Source organism: Chelonoidis abingdonii, chromosome 5 (genome assembly GCF_003597395.2).
Source record: "Chelonoidis abingdonii isolate Lonesome George chromosome 5, CheloAbing_2.0, whole genome shotgun sequence".
Taxonomy (NCBI): Eukaryota; Metazoa; Chordata; order Testudines; family Testudinidae; genus Chelonoidis; species Chelonoidis abingdonii.
In genome coordinates, this window is record NC_133773.1 from 82,030,593 (window position 1) to 82,055,262 (window position 24,670).

A 24,670-nucleotide genomic window follows, 5' to 3' on the forward strand; every position below is an offset into this window, starting at 1 on the left:
AATTGACTCTGCCTGAGTAGAACCTGGGCTCTGCAAGTTCATAGGTTTGTTTATGCAGATCCAACTGCAGGATTGGGACCATCAGAGTTCTCAAGCCAGCCCCTAACCTGCCTCTTCAACTTCCAGTTGCAGCTCCTTCCACTTCTGGGGTAGGAGGATACTTAATGAGCTTATCTGTATGCCTATAGTTAGTGGCCCTTTGGCTCACAACTTTGCTAATAGTGCCAGTGTCTGAGCAACATGAATAAAAACAGAAAAGTTTAATCTTGACTGAGATACACCGAGTGATTCTTCCCCCCCCCCCCCCCTTTTCTGGTTCTTCCACACCCTTCAAAAAACATTGACTGATTCTTATCAGTGTTTTTTGAAAAATCCCTGCATCTTAAAATTGTTTGTATTCCTTTCATTTTAAGTTGAGTGAGCAGACTGGATTTAACTTGCATCTTAAGTGAAAAGACTAGTTTAATGCATTTTTCTTAATGAAATATCTTTTGTATCTACTCAGAAATTGTATGTTTGAAAAGGGATTTGAGATACGGGATATTTTTGTTTTTCAGGCATTCTGTAGAACTTCAAGATGAGCCCAACACAATGGGACTTCCCTGTGGAACTATGTTGTCGTCCTATGGCCTTTGTAACCCTCACTGGCTTGGATGTAATATATAATGCTGTTCATCGTGCAGTTTGGGATGCCTTTTGTGCAAACAGGAGAGCTGACCGAGTACCAATTTCTTTCAAAGTTCTTCCTGGTGACCACGAGTATCCCAAATGCAGAACAAAGGTATATTGTCTATGGTATTTTCTTAGAAAGACTTAAAATACATTTAATGTATTATGCAAACTATAAAATGACTTACTGTAAAGTGTTTGCTGTTTGTGATTCTTCTGTGTAAATCTTCAGTCAGAATAAATTAACTATTAGAAAGTTAATTGAAATATGGAAACAGCTTGCTAAGGGAGCACTATCACTCTTAAATCAATAATTTGGATACTTTTCATTTCAAATATTCAATTTTTAGATGTTCTGGAAAATTTTTAAAGCAGCTGTTTGTGTGAGACAGAGTAAAATACAGTATGTGCGGTCTAGTTGAATTTCTGCAGTGAAACTGAGACAATATCAGCTAGTGTGACACTTGATAAGCAGCATAGTCCAATGGTTACTTATTACAGAGGAGAGTTGGAAATAAAGAAACCTGGATTCTATTCCCTAATTTTGCTTTTAATTGCGATTTTAGGACAAGTAATTTGCATCTTTGTCAGTTTCCCTCTCTGTAAAATGGGGGTAATACTTAGTTCACAACATGCTTTATAAAGTTATCTTTGCATGACAGGTACTGTGTAAGTTCAAAGTATTTTATATTTCCTGAAGCTGACTTTTCTTTAGTGTCAGAATCATTCCTCCTTCCAACACTTCTTCTCTTTCTTCCCCCCTGCCCCGCCACGTAAATCTATTTTTTATAATGTTTCAGTGGCTTACATCTGGCTCTTGAGCCAACAGTGGGGTGTGATGGTTTAAAAAAATTCCCACCACACCTTCTCCATTAGGAAGCAGACACTTGAGAGCAAGATTGATAGAGGAAAGATCAAGTCCTCAAGACTGATCATGGACACATGGAATTCCCCATGCAGATGCCACAGCAAAAATAAACAGAGTTGGTAGCTCATTTTAATGAGTTAAATTAATATTTTCAGAGAACATCGTATGAGTGGTACATTCCAAAAGGGATATTGAAGACTGGGTGGATGAATAAACATCTGAATCTGGTGCCAGCTCTTGTTGTGGTGTTCTATGAACTGGACTGGGATGAGCCACAGTGGAAAGAAAAACAGTCAGAATGTGCTACTAAAGTTGAAATTGTCAGGTACAGTTGTTTGAGTTGGGTTATAAGTATTAACTTGTATTTGTATGAAGTGTAAGTTGCGAAGTATTTGCACGTACCGTAAAGCAGTTTCATCTTATTTTTTAAAATATATATAATATAATTTTGTGCTGGACTGATGGGGCTCTTTATAGATTAATTATTATTGAAATTTTGTTTTGAATATTTGATATGTATTTAAGAGGATTTAAAGATGTCTTATTTTAGACTGTAAATTGGCAAAGTTGCTTGGGAGCCACCTTTACTTCCTGTTTTCTAAAATCAGTGAGATTAAGAATGCTGTCATTACAATCTAGCTGAGAAAAGAGAGAGAATATGTATCTTGTGGATGGTGCATGTGCCTTTTATATGCAATTTTTTAATGACTTTAAAAGTAGACTGAAAGTCATTGTATAAATATGAAATATGAGCTTGTCATTGCAACTCTTCTATTTCAGACAAAGTTTGCAGGGAAGAAACACAAAAGTTGCTGTGGTTTTGATTCAAAAGAAAACTCCCTTACCTCCAGGTACTAAAAGGCTAATCAAACTGCAGTTCATGTAAATATGAGGTCCACATTTTCAAAGGACTTTACCCTGTTCATCATTTGTGCACTTTGCATGCAGTTCTCATGCACAGTGATTTGTGTGCACAAAAATTCACTTGCCACTACATGCACATACACAATGGAAAATTTGCTCTGAAAAATTGGCCCTAAAGTCCAGGTGCTTTTTCATTACCTTTTTTAACCAATTTCAGTTTCTCAGTACTATGATTTTTTTTTTTTTTATGTCCAGCTTCTGATACTGTATATCAAGCCTAGTGCAAATATGACTGTAACCCAGGGGTTCTCAAACTGGGTGTTGGGACCCCTCAAGGTCACGAGGTTACTACATAGAGGGTCACAAGCTGTCAGCCTCCACCCCAAACCCTGCTTTGCCTCCATCATTTATAATGGTGTAAAATATATAAAAACGTGTTTTTAATGTGGGGAGGGTCACACTCAGAGGCTTTCTGTGTGAAAGGAGTCACCAGTACAAAAGTCTGAGAACCTCTGCTGTAACCTATCCTACAAAGCAGTTGTCACTTAATGCTTACCTCAGATCAGTAAAAAATAAACTAATTGCAGCTGATTTAAAAGCTGCAGTGAAGCATTTTAGTGTAAGAATATTCAATTGTCATTATGAATATTTCCTTATTAAAATGTCAGATTGGAACAGGCACAATGCTTAAGGCTCTTCATTAAGCCCAGGGATTTCACCATTCTCAGTACTTATTTCTGCCCAATCAAACTGTTATGAGAGGCCCATTTTGAATGGAGGTGAGAGGTGTTTGTTATGAAGTGTACACAGTACATTTTTACCCCTCTTGCCAAACTTTGGCAAGGGATAAAATCGTCACGGTCTGACTGAATGTAAGTCATTCAGGAAAGAATTTTGAAGGGGTCGCATCCTAAATCAATCTATCACAAGCTGTAACTGCATGAAATCATGGAAGGAGGAGCTTGTTTGTTTTTACTTGTTACATCTCTAAAAGTCACTGGTGCTGAGCTACAGAAGTGATTTTTTTTGTCTCAGTGGTGGTTTTTGGTTTTTTTTTAGATCACATGACTAGTACCATAAATTAATCTGTAAAGTGCTTTGTGAGTACCCTGCTTGTTCCTCAGGTCTTCTGGGGGTTATTCTGCCACAACGATGTTCTGCTGATCAGAGCCTTGGTGTTTCAGAAGATTTGAGAGAGAGTCTATCTTTTTAGGTACATGTTTATCCCACTATAACGCGACCCGATATAACATGGGTTCGCATATAGCGCGGTAGCAGCGGGGCTCCAGCGATGCTTTAAAGGGTCCAGGGCTCTGGCTGCTGTGGGGAGTCCAGGGCCCTTTAAATCACTGCTGGAGCCCTGCCGCCACTACCCCAGGGCTGCAGCAGTGGGGCTTACCAGTGATGTAAAGGGCCTGGGCTCCCCGCAGGAGCCAGAGTCCCGGGCTCTTTAAATCACGGCTGCAGCCCTGCCACTGCTACCCCGATATAACAGTGTTTCACCTATATGCAGTAGGGATTTTTAGCTCCCCATGACTGCGTTTTATCAGGGTAGAGGTGTATATCACCTGTTCCATAGCTTGTGATAGTCAAGCTTTGAGAAGAATGCAATTTGACACTGCTTTGCCAACTGATGCTTGTTTGCATGCTCTTTTGATTTCATTAGGGGAAGATGTTATTGCTTCAGAAAGAGCAGCAGCTTTATGTAATGCTTGTGACCTCTCTGGAAAATCCTTGTTTGTGTTGCCACACACGGATCATCTGGTTGGTTACATTATAAGGTAAGTGAATTGGTAAAAGTCTCTTCCTACAATGCATTTTTTCCAGTCTACTAAGGGACATATGATATGCAGATATCAACTCGCCTGTACATCAGCTGTAGAGCAATTGTAAACTTACATTACTCATATTTTATTCCTTTGTTGAAACACTCCACATCATGCTGAGTCGTGATGAATCCACTAAGTTTCTTTTAACCTTTGTCCTTTTTCCATAAGGTCATGTTATGATTGGCACCTTCCCTCTAAGTAAGACATAAAACCTGCTACTAAATGGCCTTCTGGGAGACAGTGTCAGGAAACCCAAAGACTGCCTTTGGTTCACTCTGGGTCTTTTTACACACTTGTATAGTACATCTAGCCCTGCTGGTTAAGGGAGATTGAAGCTACTGCTAGGCAAGTGTTTGCTTTTTCCTTGTCTGCCTTCATTAGGTGTCCTCATTCTTTTTCTGTATATGCCAACTACAGTACAAGCTGTTTTATCTGGCATGTTGAGGGACCGGGGGGTGCCGGTAAGTGAAAAATGCTGGTTAACTAATTTAGGTCGACCTACAACCACTGCAGTAAGTCAATTGGCTGCTGTTGGCCAGGAGCACATGCACTGACTGAAGTGGGGCACTGGCAGCTGTGTGGCAAGAGCCCCCAACCCACCCAGAATGACAGCCGGGGTTGTGAGCCCAGCCTCGGCTCAGTTTCAGGGCAGGCAGAGTACCAGCAGTGAAATTGACATTCTTGTCAGTTCATGGCTGCAGCTGCTGCTCTGAGCCAGAAGCAGCCATGAAACTGAGAAGAATGTTAGCCAACTGCTGATGTCAGTAACAGTGTCTAAACAGACACTGTGACTCCCTAACTACACCAACTTAAGTCTTTCATAGAGGTAGAGTTATGTCGGTGTAACAGGCCACTTCGTCAGCAACAACATTCTAGTGTACACACTGACATAATTAGGTTGATACAAACTGCCTTATGTCGACCTAACTCTTTCGTGTAAACCAAGCCTGAGTACCTTTCCCAACCTGAAGAGCTCTGTGTAGCTCAAAAGCAAGTCTCTCTCACCGACAGAAGTTGGTCCAATAAAAGATATTACCTCGCCCACCTCATCTCAAAAATATTCTAGGCAGATAATGTAGGTTAAAATAAATATCACAAGCATTTTTAATTTAGTGCTTTCCTAAATTGGTACCTGTATGGATACCAGTAACCTAAGTTTTTGTGTTTGGGGCTCTTTTTTTGGTTGCTTAGTGATTGTAGAAGGAATAGTGTTAAAAATAGCCTAATTTAGTACTTTAGATCCTGTATATACTGAAATAACTTCTTTATTTGCTTAAAAAGTGATGAGCAATTCTCTCTTACAGATTAGAGAATGCTTTTTATGAGCATGCACAGACCTACTACTATACTGAAATAAGAAGGGTAAAATCTCATAAAGAATTCTTGAATAAAACAACACATCAGGTAATGCTACTCCTTTTTAAATAAGATAATTCCAAAAATGTAGATGACTTATATATGATACATAGGCTATATTACAGGATTTTTTTAAAATATAAGAATGTTAAAACAAAACAAAATTTTCACACCTTTTTTCTTTTTCACTTTTATCCTAGATATGGTCCTTTTTCTTACCTTACATCAACTAAAGTGAAATTCACCTTTTAAAGGTGAACTTCTTCAAATAAAAAATGACAGTGAAATTAAATCCAGAGTTACATACTGAAAACTCCCACTTGTCAGACTTGTGGTGGTAGTGTATTTCAGCATAGAAACAAGTTTTCAGCTCACTTTCTGAAAATAAAATTTCTGTGCTGAAATTCTTTTGGTAGCTCAAGTCAGCCTGAAGTATTCCAGAAAACAACACAACAAATACAGGTGTCTTGCTGCAATCTCTGATATTTGGGATGTCATGGATCAATGTATTTTGGGATATCCTCTCTGAAACAGGAAGTGTCAAGCAGATTTTTAAAACTTTACAAAAGAGGAGAAATTATATGGAAGTTTTATGGTTTTTCTGTGCAGTGTTCTAGCTCTGTAGTAAGTGCCCTCTACAGCCTGACTTCTTGGCTTAACTTGATTCTTGTTTGTTTCTTTTCAATTCACCAATTACTGGTTTTGACATAAGAACTTGTGTTGCAACCACTAACTATCCTCTGTTTTGGAAAACAAGGCAAGATTGCCTTTAGAGCCATGAGATGTATCCTTAAGGTGTCTATTCAGGGTCACCAATGGACAGTACAAGGCTGTCTCCCTTTCTTTTGGAGTGGGAGCAATAAATTAGGTTCAGCAAAAGAGCTCTGTGTCGTGTTATTAAACAACTACTCATCATTGTTTTCTGTGATATCTATACACTTCCTTATATACTGCATATTTCCAACTAAAATACCTGTGATTTCTCTGAGTATTAAAATATATTCCAATTTTGTAAATGTTTGCACTCCATTTAGATTATTGGTACCATTAAAATATTGGTTGTATTTTTGCAGCTTCTATTTGTGAGACATCAGTTCAAAATAGCATTCTTCAGTGAGCTGAAACAGGATACACAGAATGCTCTAAAGTAAGTAAGCTTTCTTTTTTCGCAGTGACTTCTCTTACTTCAGGGTTAATGAAATGTAAAACTTAAATTTATGTTTGGGCAGTTGTAACAAATCAAGCAATCAATATTTTGAGCTCATTCTATACTGGAATGAATTATGTGTTTTGTTAGTCTGTTTTGTTCAGAGTAAATGTTGGTACAAAGAATTTTCTTGAGTTTGTGTTCAGCTTCTTCATACTTCAAGTGTCTCTAAATTTACATTGATATAAAATAACTTTTAGAAGTACAAAGGTTAAGGTTCTAACTTCAACACTAACTGATGTGTTGTGGATCCTGTATTTCTTATGGAGTACATTAAGACCTAAATAGAAATGAATTAAACTCTACCTTTAAGACAAAGGGCATAGAAAATACTCTACACGCGTATCCATGCACACGCTGCCTCCTTTCCCTCCCACAATTGCTCTTGGAGCCTTAACTGTTGAATTTCCTTAATGATGTGCAGCTGTGTAACCTTAACGTGGCCTTAAAATTACTTCTGCATCTAATTCCTTGTTTGTTTGTTACTTTCTTTAATGAAAATTTGGAGAGGCATGTATTTGCCTATTCTTTAATGTCAGCATTTAAATGGTCTCGATTGGGCTTTAAAGGTCACATTTCTATTAAGGTGAATGGAATATAGGAAAGGTAAGCTCCCAATCTTTACTATCATTATTTGTCAAAATCTTTCTAATAAAAAAAGATAACAAACCAGTCAACTGGTGGACTATTCATGTTTAAAGTTGAGTGTGTGCTTAATTGCTTTTGCTGGATAGACGTCATAGTCAGTTGCATGCTTAGAGCTGACCCTCAGATGGTATCATTTCGCATATCTTGCTAAGGAAAAGCATTCCATGGCTACTTTCTGCGAAGATTTCTGAATTTCACTTTTGGATATTTTTAGATGTATCTCTGAAACCAGAAGCTGTAACTAAATCCAAACTTCAAAATATTCTAACTTACTATTTTGTTGCTTAAAAAAAAATAGTAAATTTCCTACTCCTGTGCTACATCCCTGAATATGTGCTACTATTTATCAAATCTGAAGATTTACTAGTATTTCAGAAATGTTTTTAATGTTCTTTTGGGAACGTGTAATCGTAGTGTTCTTTTGACTATTGCAGTTTGTGTTCAGTCTGCCTGTTGGTAGAGATTAATGAAGCAAAAAAGCACAAGGTTTGGGTTTGTTTTTGTTTCTTTTCTTTTTAAATTGCTCCTAAACTGCTGATTTGGAAAAAGGCAGGAAAGTTTTTTGTCATGACTAATAAATAGAAAGTTTGCTTGAAGATGTTGTGAATGCAGAGTCAGTTATATGTGTTACTGTTATCAATGAGCTTTTCACCAGAAAAATTTTTTCATTGAATGCAGATTCTTTCTTTTTGAATAGTTGTTGTTTCGTATGCCAACCCACCTAACTTGTAAACATTCATGTTTTTAGAAATTACAGAACTGCATATAATCTTGTACATGAATTGAGGGCGCATGAAACGAATATGTTGGAAATCAAGACCATGGCAGGATTTATAAACTACAAGGTAACAAATTTGTTGTAATCTTTAGCAAACCTGTAAATTTTAAAATATGATAGATTGAGTCCTTCAGATACCGTAAAAGATTTAATTTTAAAAATGCCTCTCCTATATTATTGCTTTTAGAGCATTATCTAGCTCTAAAGTACTACCCGGCTGCAGTCCTCCTAAATTCTAGCTTGTGGAGGTTACTTCAAGTTCCAAGGAAAAAATATCTCCTCAGTAGAAGTTGGGTTCAGGTGTTCAGAACTGTGTTTTGTCTTTAAAGGGTTAGAGTTTACATGGGGCTCAATCCCATGAACAGCTTAGCACCTCCTCAATTCCCATTTGAAGTCAGTGGGAATAAACAGCACTTTCCAGAAACAAGTTCGTGTAGCCTTTAGATTAATGATTCCCCATTTTAAAAGGTGGAGAAGGAATAGTAATCCTGAAGAAAGGATGGCTCTTCCTTTGGAAGAACCGGTTTTAGAGGACCTTGGGTCAGCAAAGTGTCTTCCTACTGACTAATTTAAAAAAAAAACATTACTGGAGCTGGTCCTCAACCAGGCCCTTGAAAGGAATATCCACAAGGTTTGGATTACTGCAGACTTCATAGCCTTTGTGGGGAAGATCACTGCCTCCAAAGGATATCTGGCGCTGTCCATCCCTCCTCTCCCAAGTAGCTCAGCAATTCCATGCTGGATCTGGGAGTGTGTGGTGCTCACTCTCTTCTGAGGTGAGTTTGATCTGTGCCTTTTTATTTATTTTCTGGAGAGGACTAATCATTCAGTTCTTGCCATAATTTATATGGAGGGCCATGTGGATGTGTGGCACGGAACCCTGTTTGCTTCATATAAAATGCTATCAGATGTTGTATCTGACCTTCATTTTTATTTTCTAAATTGTTTGGGATCTTATTTACCTACTACATTTCTAATGTCAGATTTACTTTTAGATATTTGAACTTTGATTAGACTGTTGATAAAGATTTTAAAGTCTTTCTTTTATTTTGATTTCTATAGATTTGTCGTCTCTGTTTTCAGCATAACACCCCATTGGATGCAATTGCTCAGTTCAGGAAGCACATTGACTTGTGCAAGAAAAAAATAGGCAGTGCAGAGTTGGCTTTTGAGCATGCTGCCTGGATGTCTAAACAGTATGTTTTTACTAAGTAATACTTCCATTGTAGCTCTTGTGTAAGCATTTCACAAAGTTAATTGTTTTATGTCTAGAGAAGCAGTGAAATTCTGAATTTTTCTTCATGAAAGAGTTGCAATAGATATTAAAAGGTATAATATACTTAGGCATTTATTAGTTTAATTGTCCTGTGTCAGTGTGCTTTGCATTAATAACTGACAGTAATTCATAAGTGTTGGGACTCAGCATGTGTTACGTACTGTGAGATATAGAATCTGATTTTACGGTTATTAGAAGCTTTGCCTAACTGACTTCAGTAGGAATTTAAAACTTCATAATGTATGCCAACCTCACAAAGACATTATCCTAACATTACACTGTGTTTTTAAACATATAGTAGACAGCAGGCCATAGCTGTAAAGATTGCTGTCCTCTGAGGGAGTGGGCAGGAGAGTTTTGCTTATTGGGATTGCCTCAAGTTAGTGGGGAGGAGTTAGGAGGCTTTCATTGTCATTGCCCGGTCTTTATTTGTTCTGCACGTAAAGGGAGGACTTCAGTCTCCAGGGCTGTCAGTCAGCATCAGTCATGAGCACTGAATGCATATGGAAATTAAAACCCTACTGATTTTACAAAACAGTACAATTATTTCAAAATAGCTGGGCCCTGACCCTGATGGGTCTGCACCCATATGAATGCAGTTGTGGGGAATGGGTCATTGAGGTTCAGAAACCTATGAAAGTCTTGGATGAACTTTAGTTTAATTTACAATGACACTTAAGTTCAAATCTGTTGTGTATTGTACTTAACCGTAGCCACATATATCATACAGTTAAAGCTTAATCTTTCATTTTATAGTAAATATTCAGGTAAAAAAAATGTTGTTGTTTTTAAAGATTTCAGGCCTTTGGAGACTTGTTTGATGAGGCTATTAAACTAGGCTTGACAGCAATTCAGACTCAGAATCCAGGTTTTTATTACCAGCAGGCAGCATACTATGCGCAGGAACGGAAGCAACTAGCCAACGTACTCTGTAACCATGACGTAAGTTGCAAACAGTTTGCAAATCAGCTAACTTTTTGTTCTAAATATTTATTAAAGCTTCAGTCTAATATAGATGAAGCTAAATCCAGCAATATGCCTTTATTAGCAACCTAGGAGCAGCAATACCTAGTACAGTATTTGGAAGGATTGACTATTAGTGAATAAATTAATCATCACTTTATCCCAAACGACCTCAACTGTAAAATAAAAAACAAAACAAAACACCAGTTTTTAGTTATGCAGCAGATTTTATGTAAAATATTTTTCTAAATGTTTCTAAATTATTCAGCACTTATCTGGCAGAAAAAGTCTGAAAAAGGAGCCAATTTGTATTCCGCTATGAACACTTATGTACAATTATACCAAACTATACTTTCACACTGATGTGTCAATCATTTAAAATATTCTGAATTCCTACTGATGCTACTTACCTGTCACCGCTGCGTAACCCTGTTAGGAACCGTTTTTAAAAAAAATAAACAGAGCTGCCTGTAATTGTGCAGACTTTAAAAGGAAAAGTAATTCATTTACACCAATTACAAGTTATGCTAAAAACAAACGAAAGTAAATAGGCTGTGGTGTTAGACTGAATTGAGAATGTAAGAATGGTCTGACCCAGTACAGCCAATGGTGCATCTAGCCCAATATCCTGTCTTCTGACAGTGGCTAGTGGCAAATGCTTCAGAGGGAATGAACACAACAGGACAATTCCAGCCTATCTTCTAGTCCCAGGTTCTGGCAATCAGAGGTTTAGGTACTCCCAGAGCATGTGATTGCATCCCTGACCATATTGGCTAATAGCCATTGATAGACCTATTCTCCATGAACTTATCTAATTCTTTTTTGAACCCATTTATACTTTTCACCTTCACAACATCCCCAGCAATGCGTTCCACAGGTTGAGAGTGTATTGAAGTACTTCCTTATGTTTTAAACCTGCTGCCTAGTAATGTCACTGAGTGACCCCTTCTTCTTGTATTAAGAGAAGGTGTAAATTGCAGCATTCAAAGTGTGGGTGTACCATGGATTTATATAGTTGCATTATTATATTTTCTGTCTTATTATCTACCCCTTTTCTAATGGTTGCTACCAATCTGTTAGCTATTTTGACGGCCACTGCACATTGAGCAGATGTTTTCGGAGTACTATGCACAATGACTCCAAGATCTCTCTTGAGTGATAATAGCCAATTTAGACCCCATTCATTTATATGTATAGCTGGGACAATGTTTTTCAATATGCATTTCTTTGCATATACCAACATTGAATTTTATCTGCCATTTTGTTGCCCAGCTGCCCAGTTTTGTGAGATCCTTTTGTAACTCTTCACAGTCAGCTTTGGACTTAACTATCTTGAGTAATTTTGTATCTTATCTGCCATCTTTGCCCCTCATTGCTCACCCCTCTTTCCAGATCATTTACGAATATATTGAACAGGACTGATTCCAGTACAGATCCTTGCAACACCCTGTTATTTACCTCTCTTCATTGTGAAAACTGACCATTTATTCCTACCCTTTGTTTCCTACCTTTTTAACCGCTACTGATCCATAAGAGGACGTTCCCTTTTATCCCATGACTGCTTAGTTTGCTTAAGATCCTTTCATGAGGAACCTTGTCAAAGACTTTCTGAAAGTCCAGTACGCTATATCAGCTAGATCACCTTTGGCCACCTGCTTGATGACACCCTCAGAGAATTCTAATAGATTGGTGAGGCATAGTTTCCCTTTACAAAAGCAGTGTTGACTCTTTTCCAGTGTATTGTGTCCATCTGTGTGTTTGGTAATTCTGTTCTTCACTATGGTTTCAACCAGTTTGCGCATTACTGAAGTTAGGCTTACTGGCCTGTAATTGTCAAGATTATCTCTAGAGCCTTTTTAAAAAATTGGCATGACATTAGCTATTCTCCTGTCATCTGGCTCAGAAGCTGATTTAAGCAATAGGTTTCATACCACCGTTAATAGTTCAGCCGTTTCATATCTGAGTTCCTTCAGAACTCATGAGTGACTACCATCTGCTTCTGGTGACTTATTACTGTTTAAATTATAAATTTGTTCCAAAACCTTCTCTATTTATAGCTCAATCTGAGGCAGTTCCTTAGATTTATCACCGAAAAAGAATGGCACAGGTGCAGGAATCTCGTTCACATTCTTTGCAGTGAAGATCAATGCAAATAATTTATTTAGGTTTTCTGCAACAGCTTTGTCTTCCTTAAGTGCTCCTTTTAGCATTTGATTTGTCCACTGATTATTTGGAAGCTTTCCTGCTTTTGATGTACTGAAAAAAAAATTGTTGTTAGTTTTTGTCTTGTTGCTCTTCAAATTCTTTGTTGTGGCCCACCTAATTATACTTGTATGGTTGCCTTGCGAGAGTTTGCTTCTGTTTTTCTCAGTGGGATTTGACTTCCTGTTTATAAAGATGCCTTTTTGCCTCTAACCATCTCTTTCACTCCGATTAGCCAAAATGGCATTTTCTTGGTTTTGATCATTACTGTTGTTTTTTTAATTTGGAATATACATTTAGTTTGAGCCTCTATTATGATGTTTTAAATAGTTTATATGCTGCTTGCAGGCATTTCATTTCACTCTTGTGACTGTTCCTTTTCATTTCTGTTTAACTAGCTTTCTCATTTCTGTGTCATTCCCACTACAGTAGCATTTAAAAAGGAGTTTCTCTGGTATTTTTCTCTCTACAAGGATATTAAATTTAATTACATTATGGTTCCTATTACTTAATGCTTCAGCTATATTCACCTCTTTGTCCAGATCCTGTGCGCGACTTAGGACTAAATCAAGAATTGCCTCTCTCCTTGTGGGCTCCAGAACTAGCTGCTCCAAGAAGCAGTCATTAATCGTGTCTAGAAATTTTATCTCTGCATCCCATCCTGAGGTGACATGTAGCCAGTTATTATGGGGGTAGTTGAAATCCTCCATTATTATTGGTTTTTCTCCGTTTTTGTAGCCTGTCTCTGAGCACTTCGCTGTGGTTGGTAATATATTCCTACTGCTACACTCATTATTATTCAAGCATGGAATTTCTATCCAGAGAGATTCTGTGATAGTTTGACATTTAAGATTTTTACTATATTTGACTCTATACTTACTTTTCATATATAGTGCCGTTCCCCCACCAGCGTGATCTACTCTGTCATTTCTATATATTTTGCACTGTGGTATTACCATAGTCTATTGATTATCATTGTTGTACCAAGTTTCTGTGATGCCTACTATATCAGTATCCTCATTTAATACCAGGCTGTCAAGTTCACACATCATAGTATTTAGCCTTCTAGCATTTGAATACAACCACTTAAATAAATGTCTGCCTTCACGTGATGTGTAATTGACTGGGACTTTTTCATTTGAAAAAACAGCAAGGAGTCCTTGTGGCATCTTAGAGACTAACAAATTTATTTGGGCATAAGCTTTCGTTGTTTTTGCTGCTACAGACTAACACAGCTACCCCTCTGAAAGCCTTTTTTCATTTGACTGTTTCTCTTTAGTTTCTACTTATACTTTATCAACTTCTATCATCTTCTGTTGCTAGGATATAGAGAAAGCCCTTTAATAAATCCTCCCAGAGGGATGTCTCTATTCAAACTATGTGCTACTCCGTACCTGTCAGCTTTCCCCTACCCCTTACTTTAAAAATTCCTATGACCATTTCAATTATATATGCCAGTATTACACTTTTTCAATTGCTTATCTGGTTTCCTAGTAAGTAGTAATTTACACAAATGGTTGAAAAAGTTAAATACATTAAGAACTTGATATTCCTCTTTTTACTCTTTAAATGTGTATGTTTTTGCTTATTTACTTCAACACTGTTATCTTTGAAATATGAACCCTTTTAAAAGGCTATATTTGCTGAATTTACAGTCTTCTGTCAGCTATCCCAATCCGGATCCGCTGGAAACTCAAACTGGAGTGCTTGACTTTTATGGACAGAGATCATGGCGTCAGGGAATACTAAGTAAATAATTTTTCTGTTTTTAATTCCTACAGTGGTCAGACAAAGGGATTGAGGTCCTGATCCTGTAATTAGCTCTGGATTGGCAGATTCCCTGCACCTCTTTACAGCCACCTGACTTCAGTGAGACTGAATAGTTGCAGTGGTCTGCCCTGCAGAACCAATTACAGGACTAAGTCCTTAATTAGTCCTTTTACTTGGCAGTGTAAATCTGAACTGTAATTCAGGAAAGTGTACATCTAGAATCTTATTTCTGTAAGTTTTCGCCTGTGTAGATGAATATATCTTTTACCTAACTAGAGAGGTATTTAAACTAGTTACTGGTGTAATATAAAATAAGTGGCACGCAAAATAGTGATAGTTCTACGGATCATTTTATTCTCCTGGTTGTGGTTATGCATGTGTGTTCATGTTATTTGTTCTTGTTTTTTTTTGTTTTGTTGTTAATGTCTTTTCTAAAACCGTGGCAAGTATAATGGTCCTAGCTAGATGTGAGAGAGTGAAGTCCCCATACAATATCCACAGAAATGCTCTTGGACTAAAAGTAAGAATCAGTAAGAAGATAGACAAGAGAGTAAGAACCAAAAACTGGGGGCAGAGAGACACAAGAAAGACAGAGGGGCCAGAGTGTCATAAGGAGGCCTTAAGTTAAACAAACCAGGCCTGCAAACTCATCCTATTGTAATAGCACCTCACTGTGGCAGACAAGAACTGCCACTTCCAGCAACACCTTTTCAGGTATCAAAATAGATTTAAAGGGAAAAGCTGAATCACTAGCTGTAAAGTTGGGAAGCCTATATATTATATTTTCACCATCCGTGGAACATTTACTTTATGCACCTTGAACTGCTCACACTGTCGAATTCAACATTTTTCTCTCATTGATCACCTGGATGCACCTTCAGGCATAGCAACTTTTGATGTCCTTAAAACAGACTCCTTCTGGTGTTATCAGTCATAATACAGTGATATCATTTTGAGAATATAATTGGGTGGTTAACTGTGTGATTTAAAATATTGAGTCTTGAATCAAAATTATAAATATCAGTGGAGTTTAAAGTGAATAAAACTTTGTTTCCTACTAAAATGTGCATTCAGGGTTCTGTCTTCCTGCAACAGTTGACAGCCTCATAAATGCATAAAATAAAAAAGGGAGCAGCATTCCTTACCTTGCTTTAAGTGTAGATGTTGTCAACTATTGGTAGAGAAACACAATTGTGAAGTCATTACTTAGAAGCCAGCAAATAGTTTGTCTTATATATTTGTAAAATTTTAGTATTCTAGCCAATGATCTAGGCATCTTTTGAAAAGTCTGTTTTTTAAAACATTTAAGTTCACTTTTAAATTATTAATAAAGTGCTGGTTTGAAAGAACATTTGTTCCAAAATTATCTTTATAGAACAGAGAATGCAGCAGAGTTCTCCAAACATAAACATTCTTTTCTCCTAAGAGATGACAATGTGAAGAATCTAAATATGCCTGAGTTAGAACTTGCTTTATGTACACTTATCTTGTTGTGAAAAAACAGTAATTCCTTTTGGGACTGGACAATTCAATGGACTTTTCATTATCATTTGCAGGCTTTGATCTTTCTGATCCAGAAAAAGAGAAGGTGGGAATTCTAGCCCTGCAACTAAAAGAGAAAAATGTTCCTCACTCTGTAAGTTTACCTTAGAAGTAATTTCTGTATTTTTCTAACACTTTTTTGAAGTATAAATATTGCTATATCACTGCTGCTAATTTGTCCGTTAGGAGCTAATAATCACGTTGCTGAGTAATGCTGTAGCACAGTTCAAGAAATACAAATGTCCAAGGATGAAGAGTCACTTAAGTAAGTATCAATTACCGAACAAATCTTTGAAAATCTTTGCAACTATATTTTAAGTATTGCATTGTAGACATGACTCTTTGTTCTTTTCAGTGGTTCAGATGGGCGAAGAATATTATTATGCTAAAGATTACACCAAAGCTCTGAAGTAAGTGTTATTTATGAATGATTCCGTTAGTGCATTATTTTTCTCATCTGGAACATAGACCTTATCAGTTGTGAGATGGTGTTGGAAATTCATTTAAGAGACTTCAGTTACCTTGATGTGATGCCCATGGAGTTCTGGGAGTGAATTTGAGATTACTAATTCCCGCTTACTTACCCATTGTATGGTCTACTTCAGAAGTTACCCCTGAAAGAGAGAGTAATTCTCAGCCAATGGTCCACAAATAAAAGATTACCCAGTGGGACAAAGAGAGCAGCCTAAAATTTGGAATATACTGTGTGATAGTTGCAAAGCGAATTTAATTACTCATACTCCTTTCAGATTCTTTAGCATTCAAGACATAAGAAAAAAAATAGTTAAATCTAAAGCTTAAAAGAAAATTTTTCAGAATGTTTTGTCTATACTTACTTAAATAATTAGGGAAGGTAGTTATAGCTATTTAATAGGGCTGTCAAGCGATTAAAAAAATTAATCGCACTATTTAAACAATAATAGACCATTTATTTAAATATTTTTGGATGTTTTCTACTTTTTCAAATATTTTCAGTTACAATGCAGAATACAAAGTATGCAGTGCTCACTTTATTATTTTTGATTACAAATATTTGCGCTGTAAAAAACAAAAGAAATAATATCCTTCAGTTCACCTAATACAAGTATTATTGTGCAATCTCTTTATCAACTTACAAATGTAGAGTTATGTACAAAAAAACCTGCGTTCAAAAATAAAATCTAAAACTTTAGACCCTAGAAGTCCAGTCACTCCTACTTCAGCCAATTGCTCAAACAAGTTTGGTTACAATTTGCAGGAGATAATGCTGCCTGCTTTTTCTTTACAATGTCACCTGAAAGTGAAAACAAGCGTTTGCATGGCACTGATATCTTCAGTGCCGTATGCGGCTGAAGAACTTTGTTATACCCTATGCTTCAACCACCATTCCAGAGGACATGCTCCATGCTTTTGATGGCGGGTTCCTGCTTTGCTACGATCCAAAGCAGAAGCAGACTAACACGTGTTCATTCCTTCATCTGAGTCAAATCCCACCAGCAGAAGGTTGACTTTTCTTTTGGTGGGTCAGATTCTTAGGCCAGGTCTACACTGCCAACTTTTAAATCGGTTTCATGGCCGATATACGATTTAACGCTGTACACGTTCACACGACGTCATTAATATCGATTTAAACGCGCTCCTTAAATCGATTTCGGAACTCCTCCCAGACGAGAGGAGTAGCGCTAAATTCGAAAGTTGATAAACTCGGATTAGGGTTCATGTGGACAGAAATCGACATATTTGGCCTCCTAGCGGTATCCCACCAGTGCACCACTGGGACGCTCTGGTCCGCAATCCGAACTCGGATGCAGAGTGCCGGTAAAACAGGAAAAGCCCCGAGACTTTTAGAATGTACATTTCCTGCTTTCATTGTCCAGCTCTTGATCAGCACTGGTGGCGTGTGCAGTTCAAATGAAAAGTAGCTCCTGCATGAAACCTTACGGGAGATACTAGATCTGTCGCTGTATGGTGAGACAAATCTTGTTTTATCAGAGCCTCCGTTAAAGAACAGGAATGCCAAAGCGTTTGAAATAAACTCCAGGATACACAGCGCCTGCGTGACAACCATAACGGGAAGCCAGAGACTCAACACGGAATCTAATGGGGGAGGTGAGGGAGGGGGTAATTTTTCAGGACTTACAGCTACCAGTCTCCACAGCCAGTCTCTGAAAACTATTTTGCATTTCTTGGGCTTGATGCGCCCAATGTCTGTAGCTTAATACACGGTGTCTTGCGTGCGTTCACGGAACAAGCTGCGTAGTCTTCTTCCCCCCCTCCCCAGCCGTGAAAGAGAAGTAAAATAATATTCCTTGAGGTACTGTAAATGTCACCCCTCTGGCTGTATGAATGCTGCTGGCAGAGTGTACGTGAGGTGAGTTTGAACCAGGTCGGGACATACCGTTTTGAATTCTCAGAGGTCCTGATCTGGCGTGCTATGGCGTTTGAACTCAGATGCACTCACAGAGGGAACAAAAGGCGCAAAGGTTGTCTGTGCCTTCACAAAGGAGGGGTGGGCTGCTCCCAGCACCACCCGGGGCAATGTTTTCTGCCCCATCAGGCACTGTGCTCTCAACCCGGAAGTGGGAACTATGGGATAGCTGAGGAACAGCTACCCACAGTGCACCGCTCCTGAAATCGATGGTGGCTTTGGACCATGGACGCAAACAATCGATTTCGTGATCCCACTGTGGATGCGCTAAACCGATTTTATTAGATCTGTTTTGTAATATCGGTTTAAGCTAATTCGAAATAATCGTGCAGTGTAGACGTACCCTTAGTTTCAGCATCTGAGTGTTGCTCTTTTAAGACTTTTTTTAAGCGAGTGTCATCAGCATGGAAGCATGTGCTCTGGAATGGTGGTGGAAGCATGAAGGAGCATATGAAAGTTTAGCACATCCGGCATGTAAATACCTTACAATGCTGGCTACAAAAGTGCCATACAAATGCGTGTTCTCACTTTCTAGTGACATTGTAAATAATAAGCGAGCAGCATGGTCTCATGTAAATGTAAACAAACTTGTTTTTCTTAGTGATTGGCTGAACAAGAATTAGGCTCTGAACAAGAAGTAGGCTCTGAAGTTTTACATTGTTTTGTTTTTGAGTGCAGTTATGTAACAAAAAATCTACATTTGTAAGTGCACTACAGTACTTGTATGAGGTGAATTGAAAAATACTGTTGTTTTTACAGTGCAAATATTTGTAATAAAAATAAAGTGAGTACTGTACACTTTGTATTCTGTGTTGTAATAGAAATCAATATATTTGAAAATATAGAAACATCTAAAATATTTAATAAATTTCAATTGGTATAATGTTTAACAGTGCGATTCGTGATTAATTTTTTTGAGGTTAATCATGAGAGTTAACTGCAATTAATCAACAGCCCTACTATTTAATATTAAAAAGTAAAATATGCAGTTTTGTATTTATTAAAAATAAAACCTGTTAATGCAACGTTTAAGGTTACACAGGTAATAATTTAAATTCCAGGAAACGCAAAAGCTGTTGGAAGTTTAGAAGTTCTGGGTGTACTAAAGTTATAAACTTAACTTTTAATCTTGCATGAAATCAGTGTTGTGCATTCGGCTTCTTAATTTTGTTTCTAAGTGCGAGGTATTAATGCTTGTGCTACTTAATGTTAAACCTTTTAATACTCCCAGTTAAAGTTGTCAGTACAACAGAATGTGATCTTCCGAGAGAGTGGGTTGGGTGGGAGTGAGTTTGTCCTATCTTTGTTGCTGCTGCTGCTTGGCTGGAAACAATTTTCTGGAAGACCTTGTCTACACAAGAAAGTTTTTTTTACAAGTTATATTGGTACGATTAATTTCTTTCCAGCTGCTGTTTTTAATTCTGTACTGAATGTTAAGGAAGGCAATCTGAGAACTTTTACTGTTGGTTGGTTTCCTTCCTGATAACTGAGATTGGAGTATCTCTTGTTCGAAGTGTGTGCTTCATTCTAGCAAGACACGTACATATTTCTCTGTTGGTTTAAGTTTGTGCAGGAAGTGCCATTTAGAAAACCAAAACAATACTAACTGCAGGTATTACATTTAACATAACATTTATCATTTTGTGTCTATACAAAGATAAATACAGTGAAATGAACATCCTTTTTTTAAAATAGTGCCCACTGTCCAATGGAGATGATGCATTTATTTTACAGAAGATTCTTGATCAGCTATAAATAATAATAATAAAAAAAAAAGGGGGTGGGGGGGAGCTTTGTCTGAGTCTCTATTGGTAAATCTGTAATTGATTAAGCTTTTTCGGGCGGGGGGAGTTTTGGAGAAGAAGGTGGGTTTGAGTTGGCTTTGGTATTGTTCACAATATAAGGATATCACGTACATAACCCATAACTTTACTTAATTATACACTTGTTCCACTTTTTTTCCCCTTCCAGGCTATTGGATTATGTCATGTGTGAATACCGTAGTGAAGGATGGTGGACTCTCCTTACTTCCATATTGACCACAGCTCTCAAATGTTCTTACCTCATGGCACACTTAAAAGATTACATTACTTACTCTCTAGAGCTGTTGGGTAGAGGTATCCTTTAAAGAAGCGTATCTCATGCCTACTAGTTATTATAGTAATTTGAGTCTTCAACCTTGGCACAAATCATTGTGCCAATCACATACCTTACATTAGATCAAATGCATGCCAGTGTAAGGGGTGCAATTCCATCGACTTTGGAGTTGAACCATCTTATGCCACAGCTGAATTTGGTCCCTTATTTCTAACATAGAACTTGAACATCTTGCTCTTCAGTTTAAGGCACTGTCAAGTTTAGGAGTGAACTGGAGCACACTGTAAAGTTTTAAGAGTGAATTGGGGTTAGAGAAGATGTAATGCATATAATATTCTTAAAATGAGGCCAAAAACTGCATAACTAGAATAGTGTATTGAATACAATATCACAAAGATGTTAACCAGTTGAAAATAAACTTAGTAAAACATAACCATAGAGAGAGGCTTATTCCCTTTGTGATAGCCTAGCTAAGACTACTTACTTGGCTCACTCCGACCACACACAAACAAGCCACCACAACCTCCTCCAGGAGGGGTAAGTGAGAGCTTTAATATTTAAATAAAAGCTATCGATGACCAAATATATAAATGTTACTTTTTAACTCCTAGCCAACTACTTCATGGTGGCTACACTGGAATAATCCAAACTTGTTGTGTAGTTTTAGTCTCTTGGATTCATATTAACTTGATCTCATTAACTGTTACCCTATCTTATCCTGTGCTTCAAGGGACAATGTCCTTCTGCTGTCAATACACTTGTTTTATATCTCTTCTCAGCTGCCATTTTCAGTCTTATCAAAGCCTGTTGCTTCCACTACTACAAAGCATTCTGCTTGTACTTATAAGCAGAAACTACATGAGACCATTGGCAATACTTGGGAGAGGAAATTGCTCCCTTCATAGACATTACATTATTCTCTTTGGAATTTTTCCTCCTTGTAAGCTATAAAATACTTCACGTACCAGAGTTTGGAAACTGAAGTTTATTTTGCCACAATTGAGTGTCTTCCTATTGGCTGAGGTAAGAATAAGAGGAAAGACAAAATGGATAGAAAATATTAAGTAATGGAATTTGTATTTGGAAATACCAAAGTTTTCATGGAAAGTGTTGCATGGAAGTGGTAGATTTCTGAAGATGAATGCTTTCGGTGTCTTAGTTCGGGGACTAACTTTCTCTTAATAACGATGAAAGATTGGGATTCTCCTGGTTTTGTAGTTTGCTTTCCTTAATTCTGTTAATTAGCATCCACTTTAAAAGAGGACCAGAAGTCTCGGATAGAAAAAAACCTGATTAAAGTTCTTATGGTAAGCAAGTAGAATTTAGCTTGCTTGAAATGTGTTCAAAAGATTTTTCAATATCGGATTAAATCTTTATTTTATAACCTTCTATCTGGGTATAGAATGAAAGCCCAGATCCAGAACCTGATTGTGATGCTTCTGCTGTGAAAGCTTCACAGAAGCTGTGGACTGACCGCATTTCCCTAGCAGGCAGCAATATTTTTACAATAGAAGTTCAAGATTTTGTACCGTTTGGTAAGTCGCAAACCTTTTAAAATATAGTTATGTCCCGATAAATTATACTTTGATGTTTGTAAATTGCACTCATTTGCTGTAAATGCCACTGAGGAGGAATAAATATGCAAAACATGTTCTAACTGCCAGCATTTAGAGCTTGTGGCAACAAATCCATTTCTTCTTTATCTACATCACTGGGGTAGGAGGATGGTGAGAAAATTGAAATTACATTTTTTCCCGTTCTCCTTCTTCCAGATGTGATGTGGATGTAGTTGGTACAAAAACAGTTTGAGAGCCCTGTCTTAAGAAGAATCCTCTGAGCTGCAACTGGCCCACTGAAGGCCTAACATACAATGGAAGAAAGAGAAAGTTCTGCTGAGAGAGGATGCTGTAGCTCTGAAACAGAACTCCCCAGGGACGGAAACAAGGATACGTACTAGCTTAAACCCACAAATACAAGGGAATATAGGGGAGGCATTAGCAGCTGCATAATTGCAGTGAAAATGTTCTGCTGAACTTCTGTCCCCTTGTGTCTCCCAAAGCCCTGTGTAGGTCCCCAGTATTACCTAGCTTCATGTAGGAGGGCAGTATTTTAACCTTGGTATATTTATGAATAGGTGGAACTAAAAGATTGTTCTGTGTAGATGCATCTGACGAAGTGGGTATTCACCCACGAAAGCTCATGCTCCAAAACGTCTGTTAGTCTATAAGGTGCCACAAGACTATTTGCTGCTTTAACAGATCCAGACTAACACGGCTACCCCTCTGATATCTGTGTAAATGTGTCATGTACAAGGTATACCCAGGAAGTAGGAGTTTATGGTGGAGTTCAGTTTTCCAGCTTCACAGTCTTAACAACTTAACAAAGACCTTTTTGTTTTAAATTCTAGTGCAATGCAAAGCAAAGTTTCTTGCTCCAAGTTTTCACGTTGATGTTCCTGTTGAGTTCGATATTTACTTGAAAGCTGATTGTCCTCATCCAATCAGGTTTTCTAAACTATGTGTCGGCTTCAGTAACCAGGTAACTATGTTTTATATGTGTGATCATCTGTTGGGGAAGGTTAATTTCTCATAATGGGTTTTATTATAACCTTGCATCTTCATTATACTTTTCCAGTTTATTGAAAAAGGGACACTTTTACCTTTATTTTTCTGTTAGTGTTTTCTTCTCTGTCACTCTTCTACTGAGGACTATACTGCTTTAATAAAACCATCACTGATTTAGTAGAGACGACAATACAGCTTTTTGTCTCCTTGTAGTACTAATAAAACACTTTTGAAATTAAACCTATTTAAAATCATCTAGAATTACAAATAAGACTTTCTATGTGTTACATTAACTAGGATAATTGCACTTTAATTACTGCAAAGTGCAATTATTCAGTACTATTGAGACTACTTGTTAAAGGAAACTTTTTATCTATCAGTTGCCTAAATACATTAGGTTTATGATCCATAACACTAATTGTTCACTGGTATGACAAGCAGAGAACTCTAACAGGATTTCAGCTTTAGTCCAGTAACACAGATTGTCAACATTCATTATATCGATAATATATTCTCAGCAATAGGATAACTTACTTTTTCTCACTTGCTATAGGAATACAATCAGTACTGTGTGGTAGAAGAAGCATATCAGAAAAGTGACATTCTGGAATATTCATCCCAGGGACCAGTGTGCCTAGTCCCGGGTAAAACAAGAAAGTTCACTTTCAAATTTGTTGCAAAAAGTGAAGATGTGGGAAAGAAGATTGAGGTTAGTTATCTAGATTCACAGGTTTGGCTCGTCAAGCTCAAAATTGCAACGTTGACTGCAGTTCTTTACTAGTTAGTAATGTCACCATATTGTGTACGTTTAAATATAATTTGTTTTGTAAATAGCATTACAAGATTGGCACCCACCTCAAAAAACTGAGTAGAAAAAGGGACAAGAGGGAGTGAAAAATATCCAGAGCTTCTTATTAAAGGAATGTGTGTGTGTGTGTGTGCGCGCACACAGAAATATGTCTGCACACATGCATCCCCATACTGCCACAGTTGCTTAAGTGAAACTGCCTGGACTGTAGAGCCAGTGTGTTGAGATTTTAATCTCCTGTGCTGCAAGCAGTTTTAGGGGTATGTATGTTGTATCTAAAGTGTGTGTGTGTGTGTGTGTGTGTGTGTGTGTACTGCAGAATGACTGGAGGAGGAGAGAAAAAAGTGGTATTTGAATAAACATGTTTCAGATCACATCTGTGGATTTAATCCTGGGCACCGAAACTGGCAGATGCGTGATTCTGAATTGGCGTGGAGGAGGAGGAGATGCTGCTTCATCTCAAGAAGCGTTGCAGGCAGCTCGCTCCTTCAAACGGCAACCTAAACTTCCAGATAATGAGGTTCATTGGGACAGCCTGACTATTCAGGCAAACACTATGTAAGTAAAAGTTTTAAAATGCGTAATGGTGAATATCAAAAATATCTCCCATATGTATTGGATCTTTGTAAAATAAATAAAAACTAAAATGTGCATTTTTGAACAAAAAATAAGTAGCTCTTAAGGATTTATTTTCCGACTACCTACTGCCCACCCCCTAGTCAGTAATCCTCTTTTTATAAGAACAGAGCTAGAGTTTACGGAAGAGGTTGATCTCAGTATCTCATTTGTCATGGCTCAAAGATAGACAAAACAGGCTTTAGC

At 37.5% G+C, this 24,670-nt stretch overlaps 1 protein-coding gene across 4 annotated transcripts in view; it reads left to right on the forward strand.

Moving 5' to 3' along the window:
• TRAPPC11 (trafficking protein particle complex subunit 11) overlaps positions 1-24,670 on the forward strand; it is a 39,195-nt gene that overhangs the window by 736 nt on the left and 13,789 nt on the right. For all 4 annotated transcript variants that reach the window (XM_032769309.2, XM_032769310.2, XM_032769311.2 and 1 more), the window contains exons 2-20: positions 558-781; positions 1,693-1,862; positions 2,318-2,388; positions 4,068-4,182; positions 5,535-5,634; positions 6,660-6,733; positions 8,190-8,286; positions 9,282-9,415; positions 10,290-10,437; positions 14,316-14,409; positions 15,987-16,066; positions 16,159-16,237; positions 16,328-16,382; positions 20,351-20,496; positions 21,722-21,783; positions 21,879-22,011; positions 22,884-23,014; positions 23,594-23,749; positions 24,219-24,406. In XM_032769309.2, the coding sequence (XP_032625200.1) occupies positions 578-781; positions 1,693-1,862; positions 2,318-2,388; positions 4,068-4,182; positions 5,535-5,634; positions 6,660-6,733; positions 8,190-8,286; positions 9,282-9,415; positions 10,290-10,437; positions 14,316-14,409; positions 15,987-16,066; positions 16,159-16,237; positions 16,328-16,382; positions 20,351-20,496; positions 21,722-21,783; positions 21,879-22,011; positions 22,884-23,014; positions 23,594-23,749; positions 24,219-24,406 (2,237 nt within the window). In that variant the 5' untranslated portion in view covers positions 558-577. The remainder of the gene's footprint in view (positions 1-557; positions 782-1,692; positions 1,863-2,317; positions 2,389-4,067; positions 4,183-5,534; positions 5,635-6,659; positions 6,734-8,189; positions 8,287-9,281; positions 9,416-10,289; positions 10,438-14,315; positions 14,410-15,986; positions 16,067-16,158; positions 16,238-16,327; positions 16,383-20,350; positions 20,497-21,721; positions 21,784-21,878; positions 22,012-22,883; positions 23,015-23,593; positions 23,750-24,218; positions 24,407-24,670) is intronic.